The following is a 24,635-nucleotide window of genomic DNA, read 5'->3' as shown; positions in this document are numbered from 1 at the left end:
GAAAAGGCCAGTGAGTTACTTTTCCAAACAACTTGACAACGTAAGTGCTGGGTGGCCTTCATGTCTGCGGGCAGTGGCAGCTACTGTGCTACTGATACAAGAAGCCAGGAAGCTCACAATGGGAAGACACATTGATGTCTACGTGCCACACATGGTAACCATGGTCCTGGAACAGAAAGGGGGCCACTGGCTCTCTCCAAGTTGGATGATGAAATTCCAGGTAACCCTGACTGAGCAGGATGATGTGACACTAAAAACAACTAACCTTTTGAATCCAGCCTCGTTTCTAGGTACTACAGCTGAGGAGGGTCCACTGGGACATGACTGCATAGAGGTGATTAACACTGCTAACATTGGACTTAAGCAGTCGGCCAAAACGCGACATCATGCTGGATTATAATGGGGAAAGAGTTACCTTGACAGGATTGCTGGACACGGATGCTGACTCTAGCATTGTGAGCCCTACTCACTGGCCACACAACTGGCCCGTGCAATCCAGCACGGTCACAGTCACTGGAGTTAGGGGACTCACGCTAGCAAAACGATCACCCACCCTGATCGTGACTATTGAGAAAAAATCATTACAAACAGTACTCTCAATAGTGCCCTTACCAGATGATGTTCAGTGCCTCATTGGTCGAGACCTCCTGGCACAGATGAGGATGGTACTGACAAATGAGCACCCTTTGGGCTAACGGCCATTGCATGGACTTTCCCGATCCCACTCACTTGGACAACTGATAACCCAGTGTGGGTAAAGCAATGGCCGTTGAAAAGGGAAAGCCTGGAACAGGCGCACCTGCTGGTGCAGGATCAATATAACCTAGGACATTTACAATTATCAACTAGCCCATGGAATACGCCCATTTTCGTGTTAAAAAAGAAATCCGGGAAATATCGCTTACTACATGATTTGAGGGCAGTTAATGATCAGATGGAGCCAATGGGAGCTTTACAGCCTGGATTGCCCAGCCCTGCTATGTTGCCACTGAACTGGCCACTGTTGATTGTGGACCTGAAAGACTGCTTTTTTACTATTGCATTGCACCCATGAGATGCACGACGGTTTGCCTTTACACTCCCATCCTTGAACCGGGCTGAACCAGACAAAAGGTTTGAGTGGACAGTTTTGCCACAAGGGATGCGCAATTCGCCTACAATATGTCAGTTGTATGTGGACAATGCCTTGCAACCCCTGCGACAGGCTTGGCCACAAACCATCATCTATCATTACATGGACGATATACTGTTTGCTCAAGCGGAGCCGTTCTCGGACATACAGAGGCAAGAAATCGAGACGACACTAAAAAGGGCAGGCCTGATAGTGGCACCGGAAAAGATCCAAATCACTGCCCCTTGGAAATACCTAGGATGGTCACTGTCAGAGCAGGTTGTTACCCCGCAGAAACTGCAGCTTGACACCCGCCTTGAGACGGTCCATGATGCGCAGCGACTCCTCGGAGATTTACAATGGCTACGTCCCATAGTGGGTATCCCCAATGAGCTGCTGGACCGCCTCCGCCCACTGCTACAGGGTACTGATCCAGCCCAGCCTGTTCAGGTTACTCCTGAACAGAGTGCTGTATTGACTGAAATCCTTGACTGCGTGACAGGTGACTATGTCAGCAGATGGGACCTCGACCTTCCCATTGACTTAACTATATGGTGTGGCCCAACACACATGCTGGGCGGACTGACACAGACCAACAGAAAAACGGGGGAGGTACGGGTACTGGAATGGCTCTCACCTCCACTACAACAACATCGAACTTTACTGCAAAAAATTGAAATTTTGGCAAGCTTGATAAAAAAGGGCCATGAAAAAACCTTACAAATTACAGGCAACAAGCCTCGAACCATATGAGTCCCCATGAAACAGGAGACATTAGACTGGTACCTGATAAACAGTATGGACCTACAGGAGGCACTGTTAGAATCAGGAAGTGTGGTTGCGATGGACCGCATTCCTCACGCACCATTAAATTGGGTCGGTCAGTGGAAATGGCTGCAACGCCCTAAGCGAGTGCTACGACCCCTGGCCAACGCCATCACAGCCTATACGGATGCCGGAAGGAAATCCCGGATAGCTGCAATCACCTGGCAAGACCAGGACAACCAATGGCATCACCACACAATTCCAGCAACGACGGACAACACCTTGCAGACCATGGAGCTATTAGCAGTGGTGTGGGCCATGATACAATTTGAAACTTCCTTGAACATAGTTTCAGATTCTTTATACGTGGTTGGAGTCTGTGAGAGAATCGAAGACGCATCAATTAAAGGAGTACAAAACAAAAGACTATATGAACTGCTAGTGCAATTGCAGAAAGCAATTAGGATGCGAAAACAGCCCTTTACAGTTATCCACATTAGGAGCCACAAATGGGACATTGGCCTAGGGGAAGGAAATGCCAGAGCAGATCAGCTAGTGTCTATATCACAAAATGGCCCTGTGCCTAGACATGCACTAGCAAGAGAAGCACACACTAGATTCCATCAGAATGCTAAAGGCCTTCACAAGGAGTTCCAAATACCGCTAGAAGAGGCTAGGGCTATAGTCAAAGCATGTCCAATTTCCAGCCATCACAACGGAGGGAGTGGCCTGGGAGTGGGTGTCAACCCCAGGGGGCTGCAAGCAAATGCTACATGGCAAATGGATGTTACACGTCTCCACGTTTGGGAGACTTAAATATGTGCACATGACTATAGATACCTTTAGCCATTACATATGGGCCACCGCCCAGTCTGGGGAACAAGCAAAGAATGTGGAAAGACACCTAAACAGCTGTTTTGCAGTGATGGGGGTGCCGCAGATCATAAAGACAGATAATGGCCCTGCCTACGGCAGCCGGCGTATAGCCCAGTTTATGCAGATGTGGGGAGTCAAACATATAACAGGCATCCCTAACTCCCCAACGGGACAAGCGATAGTGGAAAGGGCAAACAGGACCTTGAAGCAGTATTTGGCAAAATACAGCGATACAAGAGAGCTGCAGGAAAAACTGCTCTGATGTCTGTTTGTGCTAAATCATTTGTGTGTGTTTGTGATCATAAGGTCTCAGCTGTAATCTGCCATTATTCTCATGATACAGACGGGGAGAAGGAAGACATTCTTGTGTGTTACAGGGACCCCAAGATGGGGCAGTGGGAGGGCCCTGTTAAGGTGTTATATTGGGGTCGTGGTTATCTCTGTATCTCTACCCGAGCAGGAGCACTATGGATCCCTGCGAAATGGACACGACCTGCTGTGGTAACTGAGCATCCCCCGAAGGTGGGCCCCAATGCAACGACTATCCCCGGGTCAGGAGGAGAAGCTGCTGAGATGCCTTCACCTGACGCTTCGACCAAGCCTGGACTCCCTGAGGACTCTGGTTGACCCTCATCTACTATCCTGGAAGTCTTGAGAAGAATTTGTTCACTTTCTTGCTGTATTGTATACTGTAACTCCCAGTAATGTGAATTATTCTGTCTTTGCTGCTGGGATCGAACGTGTGCAGCGTGGTTATTGATTATCTGTGGGGCTGTGAAAAGGAAAGGTGGATACACCAGCAACTTTTCCATAGCCCTTGGTGTCACATTTGTGACTCAGACTGGAGAGGTAAAACAGCTTTAAGGGAGCTGCAAAGGGTGACAGGTCTCCCTGGGTATCAGGGAGTAGAGGTCTTTGAAAGTATTGAACAGAGAGATATTGCCCTAGCAAGGTGGGAAGTAAAACACCAAACAGAACGTATAATAGAGCAATATGGGACACAGATCCTGCAGAAACGTTGTGATCAAGGTATTAAGATCCCTCACTTATGGATGGTTAAACCCCAAGATTGGGATGCTCTTTGCTGTCACTTTAGTAAGCTGCGGGTCTCAAAGCAATGCTCAAAGACAGCAAACAATGGGACCTGAGCACTTTTCCCCAAGAAGCAATGTTTGGGTCTCCCTAGCTAAGAAACTAAACCAGACTAACTTTTGTGTATCTCTGGCTCAACCAGAGTCGCCCTTTCATACGTGTTTGATTGGTGTGCCTTTTAATGACACTGAGGTGGGCATTATTACTACTGAAATCAGGAGTCAGCTACAGCGCTGTGGGAGATCCAGAACTCGGAGTATGGAGAACTGCACCCTGAACTATGACTTGTGGGATGACAAGTTACCATACGGGGAGAGACCACAGACACTAGAAATACTAGGGTCATTGCATGCCCAGTCATGTCTGTATATCAATGCAACGGGCAATTGCAACGAGGGGAAGGGCGCGTGGTGCAACTTGACCATGGCCACAGATATAACACCTGAGAATGAGTTCTGGCAGAATGACACGAATTGGTGTCACCACCTAGGGTGGAACATATCTCACCCTGCCCCAGGCACAACGATTGCTCGTAGATTACCGCTAGGGGTATTTCTTATATGCGGGGATCGTGCCTTTACAGGGACTCCTCAAAGACCTGTTGGGGGACCATGTACCTTCGGGCGCTTGACAATAGCTCTACCCACACAGGTGGGAATGGCGACGGCCAAACAGAATGTTACTCTTACTGTCTGGCGAAAGCGAAGTGTGATTGACAGTAACTGTAATGATGAAGTCAAGCTGTTTAATCGAGCAGAGCAAGTGGTGGCATCCCTATTTATGCCAGGCTTAGCAGCCAGCCACGCTTTGTTCAATTTAGAGAAGTTGCAATGCTGGGTAGGGAAGCAGGCTAATGCAACTTCTGAAATATTAGGTATGTTAGCTGCAGATGTAGATACTATTAGGCATGCTACACTTCAAAACAGAGCCGCTATTGATTTTCTTCTTTTAGCAAATGGCCATGGCTGTGAGGATTTTGAGGGAATGTGCTGTATGGATCTTCAGACCCAATCGGAATCAATTCACCGGAAGCTGCAGGACCTAAAACAACATGTGCAGCTTTTGAAACAAGATGATGGGTTTCTTGGAATAAAATTTGGTCAACGGGGAATAACCAGTTGGCTGAAGGGGATATTACAGATAGGATTGGTCATTTTACTTATAATCTGCCTTATATTGCTTGTATTGCCTTGCTTGATGTCATGCTTACAAAATATGCTTATGAAAATTGTTAAACAATCATTTAACCATGTTATGCTTGCACAACAGAAAAACGGGGGATATGTAGAGGAATGGTTGTCTAAGAAGGGTCATATAAACACTCTGCAGCAGGATAACTTCAAGACATGTAACCAACCCTTATGTTTATAGCAGCCTTATCTTTACTGCAGCCCTCTTCCTTAAGGCAGAGGCCTGGTGTCTCTGGGCTCCCAGGGAGGTAACCTCTGGCTACTGTCAAAGGTGTAGCTAGAAGCCATAGGAATGCAGAGCTGGGTGTTACTTTCTCACCCCTTCACTGACCAATGCTATGCTTGCTTTTAGTTTTATGCATGAGCTTATTAGGTGTGCTATATATTCTGTAAATGCTTCTAATAAACTGAGTTTTGCCGTTAAACTGTATCGGTTCGTGGCATTCTCCCACGACCACGACAAACATGGAGTGTGTGGATATTTAAAAGGACAAATTGACCATTGCTGTATCCACATCCCAAATGTAACTGCAGATGTAGAACATGATATCAGCCACTTAAAACAAATAGAGCATGAAGCACAAGAAGAGCAAAAGCACTTAGCTACCATCTGGTTAGACAAAATTTTTAAAGGGTTAGGATGGAATGTGAGTTCATGGGTGAAGTCTATCCTCGAGAGTTTGATAATTTTACTCATCATATTTCTAGCAATTTGGATAGTTTATAGGATCCTAAAGGGAGGAATACAGAAAAGGACATCCTGAAACAGAACAATAATGAAGGCAATGACACGGGACAAAACTCCACCTCCAGCACCTTTGACCCATAATAATCTCCACAACGAAGCCCATGACAATCATGGATTTTAAGACGAACATCCAGCATAGATTCAGAAGGCAAAAGGACTGTATCAAATGAAGGCATTTACACTTTGAAAGTATTTCACTCTAATATACTAAGGGGGGAATGATAGCGTAGGGTTAAAATGATTTCTGAACAGCAAGGCCTCGGGAACAGAATGTTAGCTTTACTGTAGCCAAGATGGTATGTTCAAGTTATTGTCTTAACCAAATCAAGTATGACTTGGCCTGGGTAATAAATCGGGGGGTAGGTGGGGGGCTGGGAGGTGAGTGTGATTTTGTGGTTGGTAGTTAACACGTAGGCCCTGGAAATAAAGGTTAGGGTTTATCTTTACTAGATCATGTGAAATTGCACCTATATAATCATCATATAATAAACGACATGATTGTTAATTGTAATTCACGCTAATTGTAATTCATGCTTGGATAAGATAAATGCATACAATAGAACAATATGAATTTAATAATTAACATATCATTATATAATGAAAGAGTATAAAACACTTCTATTTCAAACCCATGTCTGGATTCAGATTTGCGTCTGTATCCCCTGACTTCCAGAGCTCTTCTTCAATAAAGCACCTGCATATAATCATTCTGTGATTATGTGTTTCCTATGCTAACAATGGTGAAAAGGCTATATACACACAGAGGAACAAATTAAACAATTAACCAGGTAATAAAGGTTTTAAAAGTAGAGTAAAAAGTTCATGTGCTTCTTAATACCCAGCTAAAATAGCACCGTTGCTATGCTCCTAAAACCACAAGTGACATTAGTAGGGAAAAGGTAAGCAGGGGGAAATCTCCCCAACACATTCAGCTGAAAAAGTAGAAGTGGAGCTTATAAAAGCGCATTAGGAAATGCAGTTCAATCTAATCACTTCCTAAAATATTTAAGAAAACACAATCAGAGCTGTTGTTTGTAATATAAAGTTGGATTCTCAGTTGTTAGAATAGAAAGAATGCTACAATGCCCAAACATTACAAACCAAAATAACACAATTCATGAAGGAAAAATGGTGTTCTATTTACCTACTAGAAGGCAATAGAAAGTTTCGGTTTTAAAGTGATTTGTGATACTTGATCATGGACAGATATTTTTTTTCAGAAAATAAATGATATTTTAATATAAATCGCCTTATTTTTAAACACCGATATTTGAGGATTTCATATTTCTCCTTTAGCAGATAAACACCACAACCCCCTAAACAGAAAAGGGGATATAGCTGCTTGCCTTAGTTTTCTTGTCAATTGCTGCAAGGAAAACCATACCTTGGGTTTTGTTGTGGCAAGTAAAAAAAATATACAAGTTTAATGCTAGGTCTTGCGAAATTTTTACTCATGATTTTAAAATGAAGAAACTATTTGGTGACAAGTTTTTCAATGAATAAAAAGAAGCTATCCAGCAAAATGCCATATTCTTACCACCATATCAAGTGTTTTAAGCAAAGAAATCTGAGAACAAAACAAAAAAGCCCTAACCCATTTCTTTTACTTAATTTACTTACCTGATAGAGCTCTTCTAAATTGTACTTAATTGAAGTACTGTTCTGGATAGCTTCTACAGCTTCTTTCAGTTTTTGCCAGGTTTCATCTGTGTAGTTTTCAGGCAATTTGGGTTTATCTTTAAAAGAAATTATATAAGGTTTGAGAATGTATTTAGATAAAGCAGAACCTTTTACAGAAATGAAAAGGATGGAGCTTTGAGGGGAAAGAGGTATGGGCTGATGGTCCAGCTTTTAATTTATACTTATGCAAAAAGAAAGCATTTGTGTAAAAGCAGTATCTTATTCACATTTGAAAGAGTAACATATTTAAGAAATTCAGCATTGCTCTTCACATACACACCACAGCACTTGTAGCCCAAACAGTACCTGTGGTTTACAAAAATCACAATCCTGTGCCTGAGCAGCTCAAGAAGGGCTAAAACCAGCAAGAATGATCTAGACCTTTGTTACCCTCTCATTACCAGGCCAGCAGAGCCAAAAGAAAGGAACATAAAAGACAAAAAATGATGCATTAAAAGATACACAGTTGTGTGTATCATTGTTTTTAATTTACTGCTCATTAATTCTATTCCATATTAACAGTTGGAAAGAACTCCTCAAGAAACACTCATGGAAACACTGTAATTATTGTACAGGCTTTACAGTCCCAAGGAAAACCTTCCCATTTTAAAAGAATCCATTTATGTCTCTCTTGGGTTTGGCCAGTGGATATTTTTTAGTTAAGCCTCTTTTAATGTTCAAACAGCTCCAGATCTGACATTCTCCATTATTTTTTCTGGCTCTTTTCTAGAGATGCCCCTGTTCTGCAGCACCTTCAGCAAGACTAAAGCATTTTCAACATGCTAAGATATTCCCCAAGTCACATCCTCAGAATACAAGAACTATTTTAAAATTTTATATTCTCATAACTACCTAGAGTGACCATTTTTGTTCTAATAAGCACATTCCCAAATGGAGAAGACAGAAGAAGAAAATCTGAGAAGGAAGATGACATGCACATTCATGCTACCAATAGGTGAAACTGGCCCAGAGTTTATACTCTATTAAAATAGACTTTTACACATCTAAAAGTAAAAAAAAAAAAAAAAAAATATTAAAGCTTTATGATTTCCTTAGAAGTAACTATTAGAGAGAAGTAATTATTTTGTTCTTCCAAGCATTTCCCTACAATACTGGCAATACCACAACATTAGCTGCATCATCTGGATCTAGAGACAACTGACTATGGACTTGCCTATTTTCACTAGCAACTCCTGAGTACACTGCTCAGCAGTCAACACCAAGGTTATGGATTTTAGGAAGTTATTTAAGTTGTAGAGGATGCTATTGCTATCACAGTAAGATAAAGACAAAAATCTTAAGATTATTATTCAGTTTAGCATCTGAGAATAAATAAAAATTTTAGCAAGGCTGTCAGAATACCGAGACATCCTTTTTAAGCAAGTGGTTCAAATACCAATTCTTAAGCAGTGATGATCACAGCACCATGCAATCCATGACATTTAATAGGTATTTTAAACACAAGACATTAACTTCCCTTAAAGATAACAGTGCACAAGCAACTGAAGAGCAGCCTATAATGCCTTATAGGTTTGTATTTTAAAATAATCAAATTAAATTATGATGCTGTAATGGATGGAGAACATTTTTGAGAATTGGAACCCTAAAGCAAAGAGTTAAAGTGTGATCACGAATTCCTGCAAGACATTACAGTGGGTCAAATAATCCTAATGCAATATGTCTACAGAACACTCGTGTAAATTGTGTTTTTAGAAATTAATTTTAATTTTGGTAATATCTTTTACCCCTCCCCAAACCCAAACACATGAGGAGAAAGAAACAACCCAATAAAGAAAGGTAGTGGACTATTTTGGAAGACAGCAAGAGGCAGGAAATAAAAAAAAGCCCATTATATCCTCACCTTTATAAGGAAAAAATGGCAGCATTTTAGCTAAGCTTTCTGCCTACCTATTTTTATTTTTGTTTACTAGAAAATGAAGCAGCATCACATCATAAAAGCTTAATTTCTCTACTTCACCTTGCTCTCTAGTAACACTACTCAAAAATCTCAAACACATGTTTGGAGAGAATTTATAAAATAATGCAAACTTGTAAAGTAAGAGTAAGCCAAGACAGAGAAAAAGATACTACAATTAAAAATTACAGTGAGGACATTACAAGGAAAAAAATCTGCAAAAATCTGAACTACCTACTTGAAAGGCAACTGGGGAAACCAGAAAAGAAATCCACCATAATAGCCCGATAATCACCTTAGCTTCAACATTTAAAACTAAGCACAGGCAGATTATCCTATAAACAGACAACACAGATAGAGGCACAACATGCAGATTCAAGACCAATTAAAAAAAACCAAACATATTCTATGCAAAGACATCATAAACTGGGCTAAAATATACACTAAGCTCTGAATCAAGATTACTAGAAAAGAGGTATCAAATGTTAAAAGTTTAAACAAAGGCGATTTACACACTTAGCAGTAAAACCTAAGTGCGTAATCACCTAACATACAAATTAAGGCCTTCTCAGGAGACAGAGTGAAGGGAGTCCAAAAAATAATTCCAAGCAGCAAAGTGTAGCTCAGGATGTGTACATGACAAGGCAAGCACACATCAGAAATCATTATTCCCCTTTACATAAGTACAGAAATGTTCACCACAGAAAAGCAATTCCCACAAAACCTGGAGCTATTTGAAAGGAACCAGTTTTCAGGCTGAAAACAAAACACAAAGTCGAGTGTCAGCTCCCCACAGGTTGTGACAAATTATGGCCTGTTACCTTTAAAGTTCTTGATCACTAATTTCTTGGCAGAGCCAGGTTTACTGTTGGCGAAACTGGAAACAGTAGAGGAGGCAGCTTTGGTCAGGCCATTTGCATGGTGCCCTACAGCCACTGACGAAATTAAAAGGCTTTTATTTTTAAGCTGTTGCTGGTGCTGCTGCTGAGAAGAGGCAGGAGGAGAGGAGGAGGAAGACTCTTCAGCCATCTTCACATCGAGTCCAAAAAAATCCACGGAGTCCTCAAAGCGCAGCTTCTTCTGGAGATGATGGTTGGAGGAAGCAACCCCTGAGGAGGAGCCCGAGGAAGTGGTGATGACAGAGGAAGATGATGAGGAGGTGTTTTTGGAAGGAGAGGAGGTGCAGGAGGAAATGGAACCAAATTCTTCTTTTTCGGAATTACTGTTGCTGCTGTTATTTAACTTTCTCTTCTTGCAGGAGGAGCTGCTGCTAGTGTTACCATCAGTGGCAGGTCTGACCTCCTGGGCTGCAGCTGGGGGGTTGGGGGAAGAGAAACCTGTGGGAAACATGAACACACAGAAGTGAACAGGCTGAGGGGCATCAAATCCTTGTAGTGTGACAAAGAGACGGGGAGAGTTTTAGAGTCAGTCTCTGCTGCCTCTCGGGAGAGTCTTTCTCATCAGTGGAGTCCTGTATTCCTCCTTCGCGTTCTTTATCAGAGGAATCACTTTATCTCCTCTTCCCCTTTTCTTTATTACTTTGGTTCTCGTAGTTTGTCTCTGCCTTTCTGCTTTTACTCCTTTCCCAGCGGAGTGTTTCCGTTCCTGCCTCTCGCCGCCCACCAGTTCCTTTCAATTCTCCTCTCCAGCAGCAGAATTGCCCAAGGCTGCCCGCTTCCCCGGCTTCTCCTTGCGCGCCCCTCCTGCTCCGGCCGCCTCGTCTCCGCCGAGCAGCAACGGGGAGGGCTGAGCGCGGCTCTCTCTCACCTCGGCTCCAGCCCCTCGCCCCACACGCCTCCCACTCTGCCCCTCGGCCGCTCCGCTCGGGCCCCTCTTCCCCCCTCTCCGCCTGTGCCCGCGCTCCCTGAGGGGGGAAGGCCCGGCCAGGTTGTTATTGTCGCCGCACGGCACAGTAGGCGCAAAAATGGCGGCACATCCGCCCGCCGTGCATGACGGGGCGCGGCGCACGGAAGTGCAGTCAGGAAGCGGTAAAACCGTCCCGGGACCCGCCCTCGGCCCCACCGGAACTGATCGTGGCTCGGTGCCACCCGCGCCGGCGTGGGGCCGCCCCCTGGGGCGGGAGTACGGGGTTGGCGAGTCCCGCACCGGGGTCCTGCCTTGCCGCACACGGCCCCACCCGGCCCGTGCCCGCCTCAGGCTCGCCGCAGGCTCCGGCCGCGGTCAGTACGGTGCACGGCGGGGTTCGCGGAGCTCGGCTCCCCGAAGCCTGCGGCCTAGGCCGAGGCCTGTTGGCTTGCTTTGGAAATGATTTTTCTTACACTTATTTATAAACAATCATTTAGCGTCATCTTTTTTTAAAATTATTTTAATACATACGGACTTGCACTGAGCTACAGTCTATGGTTTGCTTTTGTTTTGTTTATTTGTTTTGTAACTTTTGGAAGCAAGAACAGAAGTCATAGACTGTGCAGGTTTTGCACGGAAGTGATATTTTTAAGAAAAGTTGTGGCAAAACCAATTAGTGACTAGCTTTGAATACTGACAACCTGTGGAACCAATTAGAGAGCTAGATACGCTTCTGGACTACGCAGGTTAAAAATCAGAGGAAAAGTGAGACATTAATTTTGAAGAATTAAGGACTTGAGTTAAAATAGATATTGCTGAGGTAAACTTCCCTTTGCTAACTAGACATTGTTGAGGTAAACTTCCCTTTTTTTAGCATAAGCCGGATTTAAGGAACTGATAAATCAGGAGACCTGTCAACTTAATCAATAGACTCCAAGAACACAATGTGATCATAAATCAGATAGTCTTGAGAAAACAGGATCCAGGTGTCACCAACACTAAAAGGTTAAAAAGTCAAAGCGAGGAAGACGCATCTTACTTCATCATTTTGAGACCCCACCCCATAAGAAGGACCACCGACCCATTTCAAAGAACAAACTACGCATGCTTAATTGCTTTTTGGCTAATTACCATATGAAGCGTGGAATGGGATGGACCAGAGTTATGAATATGCATTTGTGTTTTGGGTATTCAACACTTTTGTACATAAAAAGACCCTGTGATCATCTGTAAATTGCGCGTGTGTATTTGGGAGCTATCCCTCATGCTGCCCGGCGTTGTAATAAACATACACTTTCTAACTTCAAACTGTTAGAGAGTCTTTGTCATAGTTGGATATCGGTATTAGATCAATATCCATATTTTTTTAATAAATCAAAAGTTCTCTGTTCTTCTGACCTAGGAAGAGGTAACAGGGGCTGGCGGGGCCGGACCCAATCCGCCACTTGGCCCCCTGGGGCCTGGCACAGCCTGGCCAGACCCTGCCGCTGCTGTAGCCCTGGCAGGGCTGGGCCCAGCAGCTGCCAGGCAGGGGGTGGAGGAGAGAAAGCCCTGTCCTGGCCAGATTGGGCCTCCAGCAGCTGTTAACATCTTGCTGCTAAGCCTTTTCCCCCCCAGAGCCAGTGGCTGCTGGGCAGAGGAAGGGGGGAAGGAACCCCAGCCGCACGCACACAGCTATTGAGATCCTAGCCCAAGGGTAGCTCTGCAGCCATGCAGAGTGGCCCCTCAGCAGCCAGAAACCCTCGAGATCCTGGCCCAGCCCAGTGCAGCCTGACCCTACCACCTTTGGCCATTGCCCAGAAGAACAGTCATGCCCTCTGCAGACCTAAGAGAAATGTTAACTCTTTCCTTGACAGATGAAACTTGCAAAACATTAATCCCCTCTGAGTGAGAGAGAAGGACAGAGTGAAGACACATAGAGAGACAATATGAAGATCTCAAAGTCAGTGAAGGAAGAGTTAAATCTTAGATGAAAAGAGAATGAGAAGATGCCTTAGTTTTAAGCTGAAATTCTTTTAGCAAGCCATGGTAATGGACTGTAATATACTAGAATATCCCTCTAAAGTCAGAGAAGGCATGGATGGAGAGATGAGAGTATTCAAATTGTAAATTTGAATAAAGACATCTGTGGTGAACTAAGTAAATACTGAAGTAGCTGTAATCCTATGAGAAGCTTAAACAGAGCGAGAGATAAGATAAAGATCTGCCCCCAGAAAGAGAAAGGATCCCTGTTCCTAGAAATGAAGAAAACCTTTGCCTTTGAACTATTAATCTTTAAAATGGTACCCCATGAGGTTACATGGCCCATTATGCAGCTATGGGAAGGCTGCGTGATATGAGAGGGACTTCACAAATGCAGATTCCAGGGCGGCTGCTTTTGTGATAATTAAAAGCCACAAGAAAACTGGTTTTTTTCTGGTGGGAAAGTTTCCATAGCAGACACAAAGAGACCTCTCTCTGAAAGAAGTAATGAAAGACTATTTTAGAAGTAATTGACCTGAAGTTCCAAGTTTTGTCTCTACACATTGTCCGTGAAAATGGAAAGGAAAGTTGTGGGGAGGAGGGGAAGTGTTTTGAAGGTTTTATTATGATTCTTATTAATTTCTTTTTCTCTCTTGTAGTTTTGTTAATAAACCTGTCTTTATACCCCTTTAAGTTTTAAGCCTGCTTTGCTTTTCTCGTAATCCTATCTCACAGCAAAAAAAGAGTAAATAATTCTAGTGGGCACTCAAACCACTACACTAATTGCTGTGTTGGCTGAGAAACAGAAATTAGCGAACATGAAACCACTACTTAGGCCTTTAGAGTCTTTTGATGTTGGTAGATCTGTTACCAAAGGGACCGTAAACTCCCCAGGAATGTTGTTAGGATTCAAATACTGTTAAGAAATGACTGTGGAAAAAATAACAAACCAAGTGATGAGATTTTGTTCCAGGAGATTCTCCACGGACTTCAGCTGAGAGTGCACACCTGCCTGCCTGACAGCAGAGCTTCTCAAGGGAAGTCTAGCAGCACTTGTATGTTGGATAGGAAAAGATGGACTAACTTGTCTTGACAAAAGCTGGTACATAGAGAGAGGAATGTAATGTTACCAAGGCTCTTCTGGAGAATGTTTTATGACTGAGTCACTGTCAGACAACTCCTGAGGCCTGGAACTGTAGCATCGTGCTACTGCGTGTCCCTGAGAGCGATCTGCGCCTCGGGGGGCCGGTGCACTCTGCTAATAAAGGACTGACAATAAAGGCAAAGAGACGGGGTCCCATTTGGAAATCTGAGTGCTGTTTATTGTCAGCACATGCATCGTGGGTACAGCCTCAAATGTGTTCCAGGGACGAGAGCCAAAAATGGGGCCAAAGATCCAGGGTTATATACTGGAGCTTGAGAGTCAGGGTCCAATAGGGATGGGGAAAAATGGTGCACAGGGGTGGCCAGGAACCAGGGTGTATTGGTTTGGGAAGACAGGTATCTGCCAGGGAAAGCTGGAGCTTCCCTTGGAATGGAGAATGTAAACTACCACCACCCCATTTTTTTCAAATTATAATTTTTTCAGTAAAAAGCTTTTAAGCAAATTATTTTGGAAATAGAAATAGCAGTTCTTTACTAGTAAGTATAACAAAGCAAACAAACAAAACAAAACAAACTACAGCATTGATAACAAAAACAGTACCAAGAACTTCGAGGGCTTTGCTTCACAAAAACCCAGGGCAGTTTGGTCTCGGTGCCTCTGCAGGATCCTCAGAGCACCAAGCTGGAAACAGTGGAAAAGTCCCGGGCTGGTAGCTGGGATGGCAGGATGTCCCAGCAGGGCAGGAGAGTGCAAGGTCATGCTGTAGCACAACGAGTAGTGCAGACAAAACTATGACAGTGGGGCAGGGCTGGCCCAGCTCTTGCAGGGCGACAGAGAAGCTCAGAATTCCAGGGCGAGCAGATGATGGCAGATTTCCCAGGACTGGACTCCTCCAGAGACAGTGAACTCCTCCAGCAGGAGTACCAACCGAGCCGTGCTTTCTTCCCAAATGCTGAAAACCAGAGTGCCAGGCTGCCTGAAGCTCTGTCCTTTACCTGCCTCAAAACTCATGTTATCCTCCCCACCCCCACACCCCCCCATCTGATCTTTGACCACCCTTTGTTTTGTTAAATAGTCTTAAGTACGACATTTAGTCTCCTTGGTAACTTATGGGGAAAAAATTCTTTAGAGTAAAAAGAAACAAAACCTAACCCCCAACACAGGGGGGTGTGGTACTGCGGCAAAAATAACCCAACGGGTTCCAAGGGAAGGAAGAACATTTTGGGAGGTATGCATATATGGTAAACAAGGCTGAACAGGGTTACATAAACTTAACAAACCATTGTAACAACGAAACTCAAGAAATATTAACATGTAGTTGCAAAGGCCCATGGGAGGGAGGTTTTCCTCACCATGACCTAAAACGGTATTTTTCCCCATTTGCCTCAGTCCCTCCAGGGTTGAGGCATAGCTACCTTGGGGATAAGCCTCTTGGCCTCCACATGGAACATCATACTTGTGATGTGTAGAAAAGTACTTTTTGCAGATAAAAAAAAAAACCAAAAAAACAAAAAAACCAAAAAAAAACCAGCAAAACAAAGCTTCAATCTGGTTTTGACTGGCTTTAGAACAGGTTGTGTGGTTCCCAAGGCTCCTAAATTGCATTCCAAGTCAGATGTAACAAAAATAAACAGGTTTGCTAATTAAATAAAACTTACATGAGTATGCTGTAAAGTTTTCCTCTGTTCCCCAGTAACTGTCATGTTCACTTAAGTCAAGTTAGATAAGAGATATAGAAATATAAGAGATGTCAAATTTCTACACATTCTTGGTTCATTGAAAGGATTTGATTTATAAAAAAGACGAGTAAGAGTCCCTTTTCTGTCTATGCAATCACTGAGGGGCAGAACAGTCAATGACTTTGTTCCATCAGTTATAATATTCAGCTTTTGGATATGAGAAAGCAGGTGGAGGCAAGGTAAAGTTCTGGGGATCCAGGAAGAAGCCAGGTGTGATGGATTTTCCCCTTTTTCTACCAAAACTTATGGTGGGTGAAATCCTAAGTCCTTTCTATTTAGCATGTGATCCTGAGGGGTGGTTTCTGTCAGGGCAGTTGCTGCATGTTCTGAAATAAACCCCCACAGCACCCTGGGGCTCCTTGGCTAGCTCAGTTCCTTGGGAGACTTTGGGGGAATATCTCAGGGACAAGACAAAAGATCCAAAAGAGGCTCTGACCCCCGGAATTAGTCCAAGACGTTTATTCTTCAAGGGTTACAAAAGGGAAAGAGAACGAACAAGGAAGAACAGGGTCTTTTCTAGTCTCCTGATCAGGAAAGATAGCTGGACCTCAGCCAATTGGGTCAAGAAAGGAAGGAAGGGTCAAACTACATGGTTACAGGCTTCAGGGGTTCTGGGGAAAAACCATTTCCCAGAGAAATACAACAATGTTCCCCTTGCTTTGTCAGTCTTGTCCAGGTACCATGCTTTTAAAATTTTGGTACTTAAATTGACCCTGCAACCAGAGCAAATGTCTACAGCTTTTTGGTGTTGAGGCTGAACAGTAACACTGAGAGCTGTGTTAATGAAGTCCAGCCTAGGTCTTTGGAGCCTTCTTCAAAAATCCTCTGTACAATCACATTTAGATTGGCTGAGCAGTTATCTGGCCCTGAAGTCTGCAGCTACCCCAGCAAAAAAATTTGGAAGAGAAGATGGAGAAGTTGAGACCAGATTTAAGGTTAGCTCAGCCCTGAAGGGAATCAGTGGTCCAACTGCTTTAAGGTAGTAGAAGTACCAAGGTAAGACCTTCCTCTTCACAAAAGCGATGTTTGAAAATTTGGGCCTAATCTTGCTGTTTTAAGCAGGCATGAAACTAGTGACTAAGGTGACTTCAGTGAGATATGCTGTCTTCCTCAAGAAGGGTAGAAATTTACCTTGTGTTTCTATAATTTGAGAATATGATGAATTTTTCGTTAGTTTTTAAAATTGTGGTTGTTTGCATGGTGAAGTATTATTTCATGAAAGTTTTTTTGAGGATCACCAGAATGTATGGAATAGTTTGTCAGTGTGATAAACTCACATTCTCACTTTCTAATCCTGGGGATGAGCAGTGTCACCATGTTTCAGTTAAAATTGAATTCTTGATTATAACTCAATATTTTTAGTGATGCTACAAAGTAGGTGAAGGTGGCATTCATGAGTGAAATGCTTGACTATTTATGTAATGCCGTAGTTCATTCCTATCCTTTTAAAAAGTTATTAGTGTGTTTGTTCCTGAAGCTGTACTGCATTATTTGAATGATACCATGTATAAAGCTTGATTTTACTTTGTTTGGCTGATATAACTTTTAAGTATTAGGTTTTAATTACTTGTTGTAGTATCAAAGGAGATTAAATTGTTTTGTTTGGAAAAAAGAACTTGGTTGTTAGCATCATAGTAGCCTGGTCTTTTGTGTCCTCTCCTGCCTTCCCTTTATGCCAGTGGTAGCATTTCCATGACTCTAAGAAGAGACTGGGTGATTAATTCATGCTTGTAATAATATTTTATATAAAGTGCTGAAAGTTAAATATAGTAAATATACTAAGCACCCCCCCACCTTTGTAAAATTCAGATTGCAAAACCTAAACTCAGGGAGAGACTTCATTTGCACTTGAAGGCACAGGGCGAAGTAACATCTTTTTGTAGCGAGACAAGGAGCGGTCATCACCCTCTGACCAGACACTGATGCCACCTGGACAACATCACCAGATCAGGAGAGAAAGACAAAAGGGCTTCCAGTAAGCCCAGGAAGAACTATTCAATGCAAGCCCATAAAGAATAGATAACTCCATACCGGACGGCTGAGGAGATTTACATCGCTGGGTCTAGCCTGAGGGCACAAAAGCTGTATAAAATCCAGGCTCCAGCTGCATTTTCTCGTGAACAAGGGGAGGACTGTTTGCCAGATAGATCACTGGTCCGACCTGGTTCACCAGGTGCCAACTCCCGGACTTGGCATCTCTTTGTTTTTATTTTGGTGGTGGACTTTTTATTTCTTTGTAACCAAATTGACTTTAATAAATTTCGTTATTGTTAAAAATGGGCCAGGAGACCTGCTCTTTTGAAAGGCCTTTATTAGTCAGCTTTTTCAAGGGGGAACTCGAGGGGTTGCCTGCGCTGTCGCCGCTCCTATCGCCATTCTCGCTCTTGTCGCCGTTCTCGCTCCTATTGGCGTTCTTGTTCGGGCCGCCACTGAGGATGAGGTGTCAGACGAATCTGCTGCTCTCGCTGCAGAGTCAAGAGTTTTGGCCTCGCGGGAATCCCCAGGAACTCAATTGGGCTCGTGTGGTCTAGGGGTGTCACTGTTTCCCAGTCTCTTTCTGGTCATGGTGAGGCGGCAGAAGCAAAATTCAGTCCTTAGGTAGCTGAGGGTCTTCTTGTTGTTGTAGTGTCTCCCTTTTATCTGGATTTTGTGCTGGGTCGCAGCTTTTGGGTCCGTTTGCTGGCAACTGCACTTCGGTTTGGAGCGGTGCACCATGGAAGTCCTTGGATTTTCCTATTAGGCGGGGCCGGCAGTTCGAGGAGCCGGCGGGGAACGGCAACAGTCTAGCCCGATGGAAGGGGAAAGGAACCCGGGGTTTTAGAGGGGGTATACAACTTGGAATAAGGTTTTGAGGGTACAAATTTTGGTACAAAACAGCATAGCTTTCTTAACAGACAGGGTACAACTGGCATAACATTTTAAACAGCATAACCTTCCTAACAAATGACAGACTGTCAAAAATGGGAATTTCTTACATTTTATTCATTTCAGTCCCCCCTCTATTTCTTTGATCGGCCCTTTGCCCGCATCAATTGGCAGTTTCTGATTCATGGGAGTATATTTTTTATTTAGTTCTTCAGTTTGGGGTTCTAATCAAAGTAAAACTATTCTCTTATAGGGCACTCTCCAGTTAGGCGCTGCTTAAATGTTGCAGCATTTTTACAATCTAATACTGCTTTATATCAAAACACGTGGGATTCACATGAGTGTGAACTCTTATAAGGGACTGCAGATTCTCCCCATCATTCTCCCAAGAGTCCAGTATGAACCATTATCTCGATCTCACCTGGTCTTACCTCTTGGGTTGGGGAAGTTATCTAGCTGGACTTATGGAGTTCTTTTCAGTGTGTTCCCACTTCTTTTTCAGTTTTTGATTAGCCTTTCTGTGGTGTGCCCTATGAGAGATCTGTAATGATATTATTATCACAACTTTTTTTAAAACAGCTTAACACTTCATGATAACTTAGAACAACAACTTACAGAGAACATTTTTTTTTTATGACAGCTTTTGATAACAACTTGGAAAGATTTTGAACAACGGGGTTTTTTTCGTTTCTAATTGGGCTTTGGTTGTTTCTTGAAGGTTATTTTAAGTGTGTTTGGGTCTCTAATGATAGTCCATTCAGAGGGAGTCTTTGCTGGGGTAACAGAGTCACTGGGAAGTGGCAATGGTCCTTTTACTCGGGATATGTGTGTCCAGCCCTTTTCTTGGGTCTTCACTGCAGTGTGGGTTGTGAGTAGGACCTGGTACGGACCTTCGAATTTGGGGGTTAGTGGAGTGGTGTTCCAAGATTTAATTAGGACCCAGTCTCCTGGCTTTATTTGGTGTACATCTGCGTCTAAGGGGGAGGTTTGAGGAAGATACCCTCTTTTTTTAAGATCGGCCGATGTTTTTCCAGTTGTTTTTGTATATTCTTGAGTGGCTGCCTCCCCTTCTAAATAATCTGCAGTGCTGTAAGGAGTTAGTAAGAAAGGGAGTCCAAACATAATTTCATATGGTGAAGCCCCTATGTCTGACCTCGGTCTAACTCGGATTCTCAAGAGTGCTAGGGGCAGGCATTTTATCCAATTCATTCCAGTTTCTGTTATTAATTTAGTCAATACATTTTTGAGGGTTTTATTCATCCTCTCAACTCTCCCTGAGCTTTGGGGATGCCAGGGTGTATGTAATCGCCACCTAATTCCCAAGGCTTTAACAACATCATGCAGGACTTGTGCTACAAAGTGGGGGCCTCTGTCTGAATCGATGTTATTTACCAGTCCATAGCAGGGGATGATGTGTTCTACTAGTATCTTTATTACCACTTGTGCTGTTTCCCTTTTTGTAGGGAAGGCTTCCACCCAATGCGTTAAGTGATCAGCTATAACATAAAGATGTTTATATCCTTGTACTGGAGGCAGTTCTGTGAAGTCTATTTGTATACTCTGAAAGGGTCTTAATGCTATTTGTCTTCCCCCTGGTGTGGGCTTTCTCATTACTTTTTGATTTACTTTCTGACAAATTAGGCATCCTTCAGTAACTGCTTTAGCCAGGTTATAGATTCCAACACATAGGTGTTCTCTTAGGAAATGATCACACAACCCTTGGGTGCCCCAGTGAGTTAAGTTGTGTATTTCTGCCAGCATTTTTCGAGCTATTGCCTTATTTAGGAATTTTCTTCCATCTGGGGTCAGCCATTCCCCTTGCTTCCCTTGGTGTAAACCTAACTTCTTTATTTCTTTTAATTCACTTTCATCATACATGGGTTCACTAACTTTGTTAGCTGGTATATCATTTAAGGTAAGAATTTTTATTGGTTCTCCCAGCTTTTGAGCTGCTAGTTTGGCTGCTTGATCAACTACTTGGTTGCCCCTTCTTTCAAATGTATCCCCTTTTTGATGTCCCTTGACATGTACAATTGCTATTTCTTGGGGCTTCATAAGAGATTCTAATATAAATTTAATTAATTCTTTATGTATCAGATCTTTCCCTTTTGAATTTAGGTAACCTCTTTCTTCCCAGATCTTTCCAAATGTGTGTACTATTCCAAATGTATATCTCGAATCTGTGTAGATTGTACTTTGGTCTTGTTCTAATAAATCTAATCCCCTCTTGAGGGCATAGACTTCACAACACTGGGCAGACCAGTTTGGGGGTAGTTTTTCTTTTTCTGTAACTTTTAAATTGCCCCTTTCTGTACCTTCGACAATTGCATAGCTTGATATCCTTTTTCCCTCTGTCACCCTAGATGATCCATCAATAAATAGCACCCTCCCATATGGTAGAGGTGTATCTTCAAGATCCTCTCTTACTTTTGTTTGTAAATCTATGATTTCCAGGCAATTGTGCTCTAAGTTTGATGTGGGTTCCCCTGAGAGGAACTGGGCAGGATTTAGACTTTTTGATGTAGTTAGCTCTAAATCACTGGTGCCGGTTAAAATCACTTCATATTTTAAAATTCTAGAGTCAGTCAGCCATTGTTGAGCCTTTTGGCTCAACACTGTCCTGAGATCATGGGGTGTGTGTGCAATGATTTTTCCCTGCAGTGTCAGTTTTTGTGCTTCCTCTACAAGAACAGCTGTGGCTGCTACAGCCTGGAGGCAAGCCGGCCACCCTCTTGCAACTGGATCCAGAAGTTTGGAAAGATATGCGACAGGCTTTTTGTGTCTTCTCCATTCTTGGGTTAATACTCCATATGCTATTCCCCCTTCGGTGTTAATGAATAGGTCAAACTTTTTCTTAAGGTCTGGGAGACTCAGGACAGGGGCTGAAGACAATTTTGTCTTTAGGTCTTTCAACTGTTCTTCATCTCTATCTGTCCATTTCACAGGTTCAGGTTGGACTAATTTCTCATATAGAAATTTAACACTTTGGGAATATTTCTCTATCCACAGCTTGCAATAACTAAATAGTCCTAATAATTTTCTTATATCTCTTTTTGTGGTTGGAGCTGGGATTGAAAGTATACCTGAGATTCTTTCAAGGCTTAATTTCTTACACCCTTCCCCAATGAGGTGTCCAAGGTAGGTGACTTGTGATTCTACAAACTGCAGTTTGTTCTTTGACACTTTGAGGCTCTTTTCCCCTAGGAAATTTAGGAGATCAATACTGGTTCTTTTTATTATCTTTTTAAGTTTTCTCTTGATATCTGGCCAGGATTTTGTGACAAATTTCAATTTTAATAATATCTGTTTCTCTGGGCTATCTGGATCCAAATTAGAATATTGCTGGAAATTCTGTCTGAGCCTGCTCAGCCAGGCTGCTGGGGTTTCATCTTTTTCTTGGGCCCCGTCAAAGGCTAATTTGGTGCTACTACTCCGGGGAACTGATTCTTTAATGCCTCTTATTACCAGGTTTCTATAATCTTCCATATTTCTCCTTCCTTCTCTTCCGCCTGGGTCCCACCCTGTGTTAGCTACTGGCAACTTCTGGTCACTGGGAGGGCCCATTCGGTGTTCTTTTTCCCAGATGGGCATCCCCGCTGTCCTAACCAGCTGAACCTCGTCTGGATTGAAGAGTATATTTAAGATGGAGTTTAGTTCCCCCCATGTATAAATATTTGGGCCCAAAAACTGGTCAATCTGGTTGGCAATTCCCACTGGATTTTCAACTAGATTCCCCAGCTCTTTCTTAAAATTTATGACTTTTGACGCTGTTAAAGGTGCATTGACAAACCCTATTCCTCCAATTGCCCCACCCATTGGGACCTCCCTTAGGGGAAAGAGTTTGGTTTTTGACCTGGTGTTACTGTAAGGTCTTTCTGGGTTTTTTATTGCCTGACAGGATGCACTGTTAGGTGCCAGACCCAGCTCCCAGCTGTGAGGGGGCGCAGGGATTGTGGATAGTGAAGGAGAGGAGGCTAGACTAGTGTTATGAAACGGCAGAGGGTAAGAGGGGTTTTAAGCTGGAGGGGGGCAAGCTGGGGAAGGAACAGGGATTACAGTTTGGGAAGGTGGGATATGATTTTCAGGTGAGGTTGGAGGATTAGTAGGGATAGTTTGTAGTACTTTGGGATAAACTGGAGGAGGAGGCAAATGTTCTAAGGGGTCCCAATTATGGCTAGCTTCTTCTTGGTTCCCCTTCTGCTTTTCATTCTTTTGTTTCCCTTGCTGTAACTTACATATTTTTGCTGTTTCATTTTTGACTACTTGTTTCTGCCAACAGGCAGCATAGAGTATTTGTTCGGTACTTGAATCTTCTCGGGCTTTAAAGTATTGAGTTAATTGTGAACACATCCAGGGGTCTCTAGTTCCACACCATGGCCATTTTTCAGATAAATCTAGCTTAGGCCAAGCCTCTATGTAATAATGGATTATCTTGACTCTGTCCAAGCTTTTTGTGGCCTCATCAACTTCCCATACTTCCAACATTTGTCCTAGTGGACTGTCTGGTGGAATATTTCTTATCTTTTTCTTTCTTTTCTCCTCAACTGGCTCCAGTCTACTTATGTAGGCTCCCATTTTCACTGGGTCTCAAATAAAAACTACGGTGCTCTTACCCTAACGGAATCTTTACTTCAGGGCAACACAAAGCAAAATTATCTGACCTTGTTTTAACTAAACTTCTTTAAGGTGCCCCTACACACACACACAAATTTAAAGACAGGCAACCCAAATTTTAACTCTCACTCACTCTTTGAACACTCATAAGTAGCCCCAGGGACCCTCTCTGAGGGTTTGGGCACTACCCTGAATCTCAGCTGGTGGATGGGGTCTGCCGCTTGGGATTCAGAGAGCCACAGCCACCCTAAAAGATGTCTCGCTAAAAACAGCTCCTTAGGGGGTCAGGGCGCTCTTCAGCTAACAGAAAGGCTTCTCAGCTGGCAAGCAGAGCAGTGATTTTTCAGCTCAGTGATTTCAGCTTTCAGTAATTTCAGCTCAGTGCTCTCAACTCATGCCCTTATGAGTTAGCCCCTCTTTTAGCTGACCGTAGTAAGAGAGAGAGAGGTCTCGTATGAAATTTCTGCAAGTGGTACTTTATTGAGAGGGTACCAGCGAAAGGCTCCAAGGACGAAGAACCTCTGCTGACCAGAGGAAACTCAGGGGTTTTTATGGGACACAAGGGTGGGAGGAAAAGGGTACAAAACTAATCAATTGTAACAAATCTACATAAAATTCTGAAGGGGCTTATGGGTCTCTGGACAGGTCGCCGTAGCTAAGAAGTTTGTCTTTGTCTTATGGACTCTAAGTGACATTGCGAAATTCTTCCTTGACTCCTCAGCTTAACTCCCTCCAGGGCAAAGCAGCTGGGGCTCTGCCCACTCCCACACCCCTGCCAGTGCTCGGAATGCCCTACAGGTAGCCTGGTGACCCGCCCTTAGGGCCTTAGCCACTACCCCTTAGCCAGCACTCCTTTTCTCTCCTGTACGTCAGGCAAATCCCCATAAGCGGCCGGTCAACCAGGGCCCAGGGTTCCAGTTACCACCTACTGCCAGGATTTGGACATACAGTGTGCGACTCACTCACTCACCCTACCTTTAAGTCCCTCGCACTTTGGGACTCCCCTAACTCTCACTCCTCTGCACCTGGACAGCGTTCTCTTGGGCCCCCCGACCAGTTCTACCTCTCCGTACCCGGACAGCGTACCTCTTCCCTGGGTACCCCTGACCAATATGACACCCTTGAACCTGGAAAGCGTACCCAAGATACCCCTGACCAATGCAGACT

At 43.5% G+C, this 24,635-nt stretch overlaps 1 protein-coding gene and 1 long non-coding RNA gene across 3 annotated transcripts in view; both read right to left on the bottom strand.

Annotated features, from left to right (window-relative positions):
- Positions 1-11,309, bottom strand: part of LOC136373312 (cullin-4B-like) — a 35,388-nt gene extending 24,079 nt beyond the window's left edge. The window contains exons 1-2 of one of the 2 annotated variants that reach the window (XR_010745626.1): positions 10,199-11,309; positions 7,403-7,518 (exon numbers count right to left, since the gene is read on the bottom strand). Coding sequence is in view for 1 of the 2 variants with exons in the window: in XM_066338208.1 (XP_066194305.1) it covers positions 7,403-7,518; positions 10,199-10,727 (645 nt within the window). In the remaining variant the exon portion in view is untranslated. The remainder of the gene's footprint in view (positions 1-7,402; positions 7,519-10,198) is intronic. The other variant, XM_066338208.1, reaches the window with a different exon arrangement.
- LOC136373320 (uncharacterized) overlaps positions 1-24,635 on the bottom strand; it is a 447,213-nt gene that overhangs the window by 163,228 nt on the left and 259,350 nt on the right. The window lies entirely within an intron of this gene.

This window comes from Sylvia atricapilla, chromosome W (assembly GCF_009819655.1).
Source record: "Sylvia atricapilla isolate bSylAtr1 chromosome W, bSylAtr1.pri, whole genome shotgun sequence".
NCBI lineage: Eukaryota > Metazoa > Chordata > Aves > Passeriformes > Sylviidae > Sylvia > Sylvia atricapilla.
Note: the sequence above shows the minus strand (reverse complement) of the source record. Positions and strands in the feature narration are given on the sequence as shown.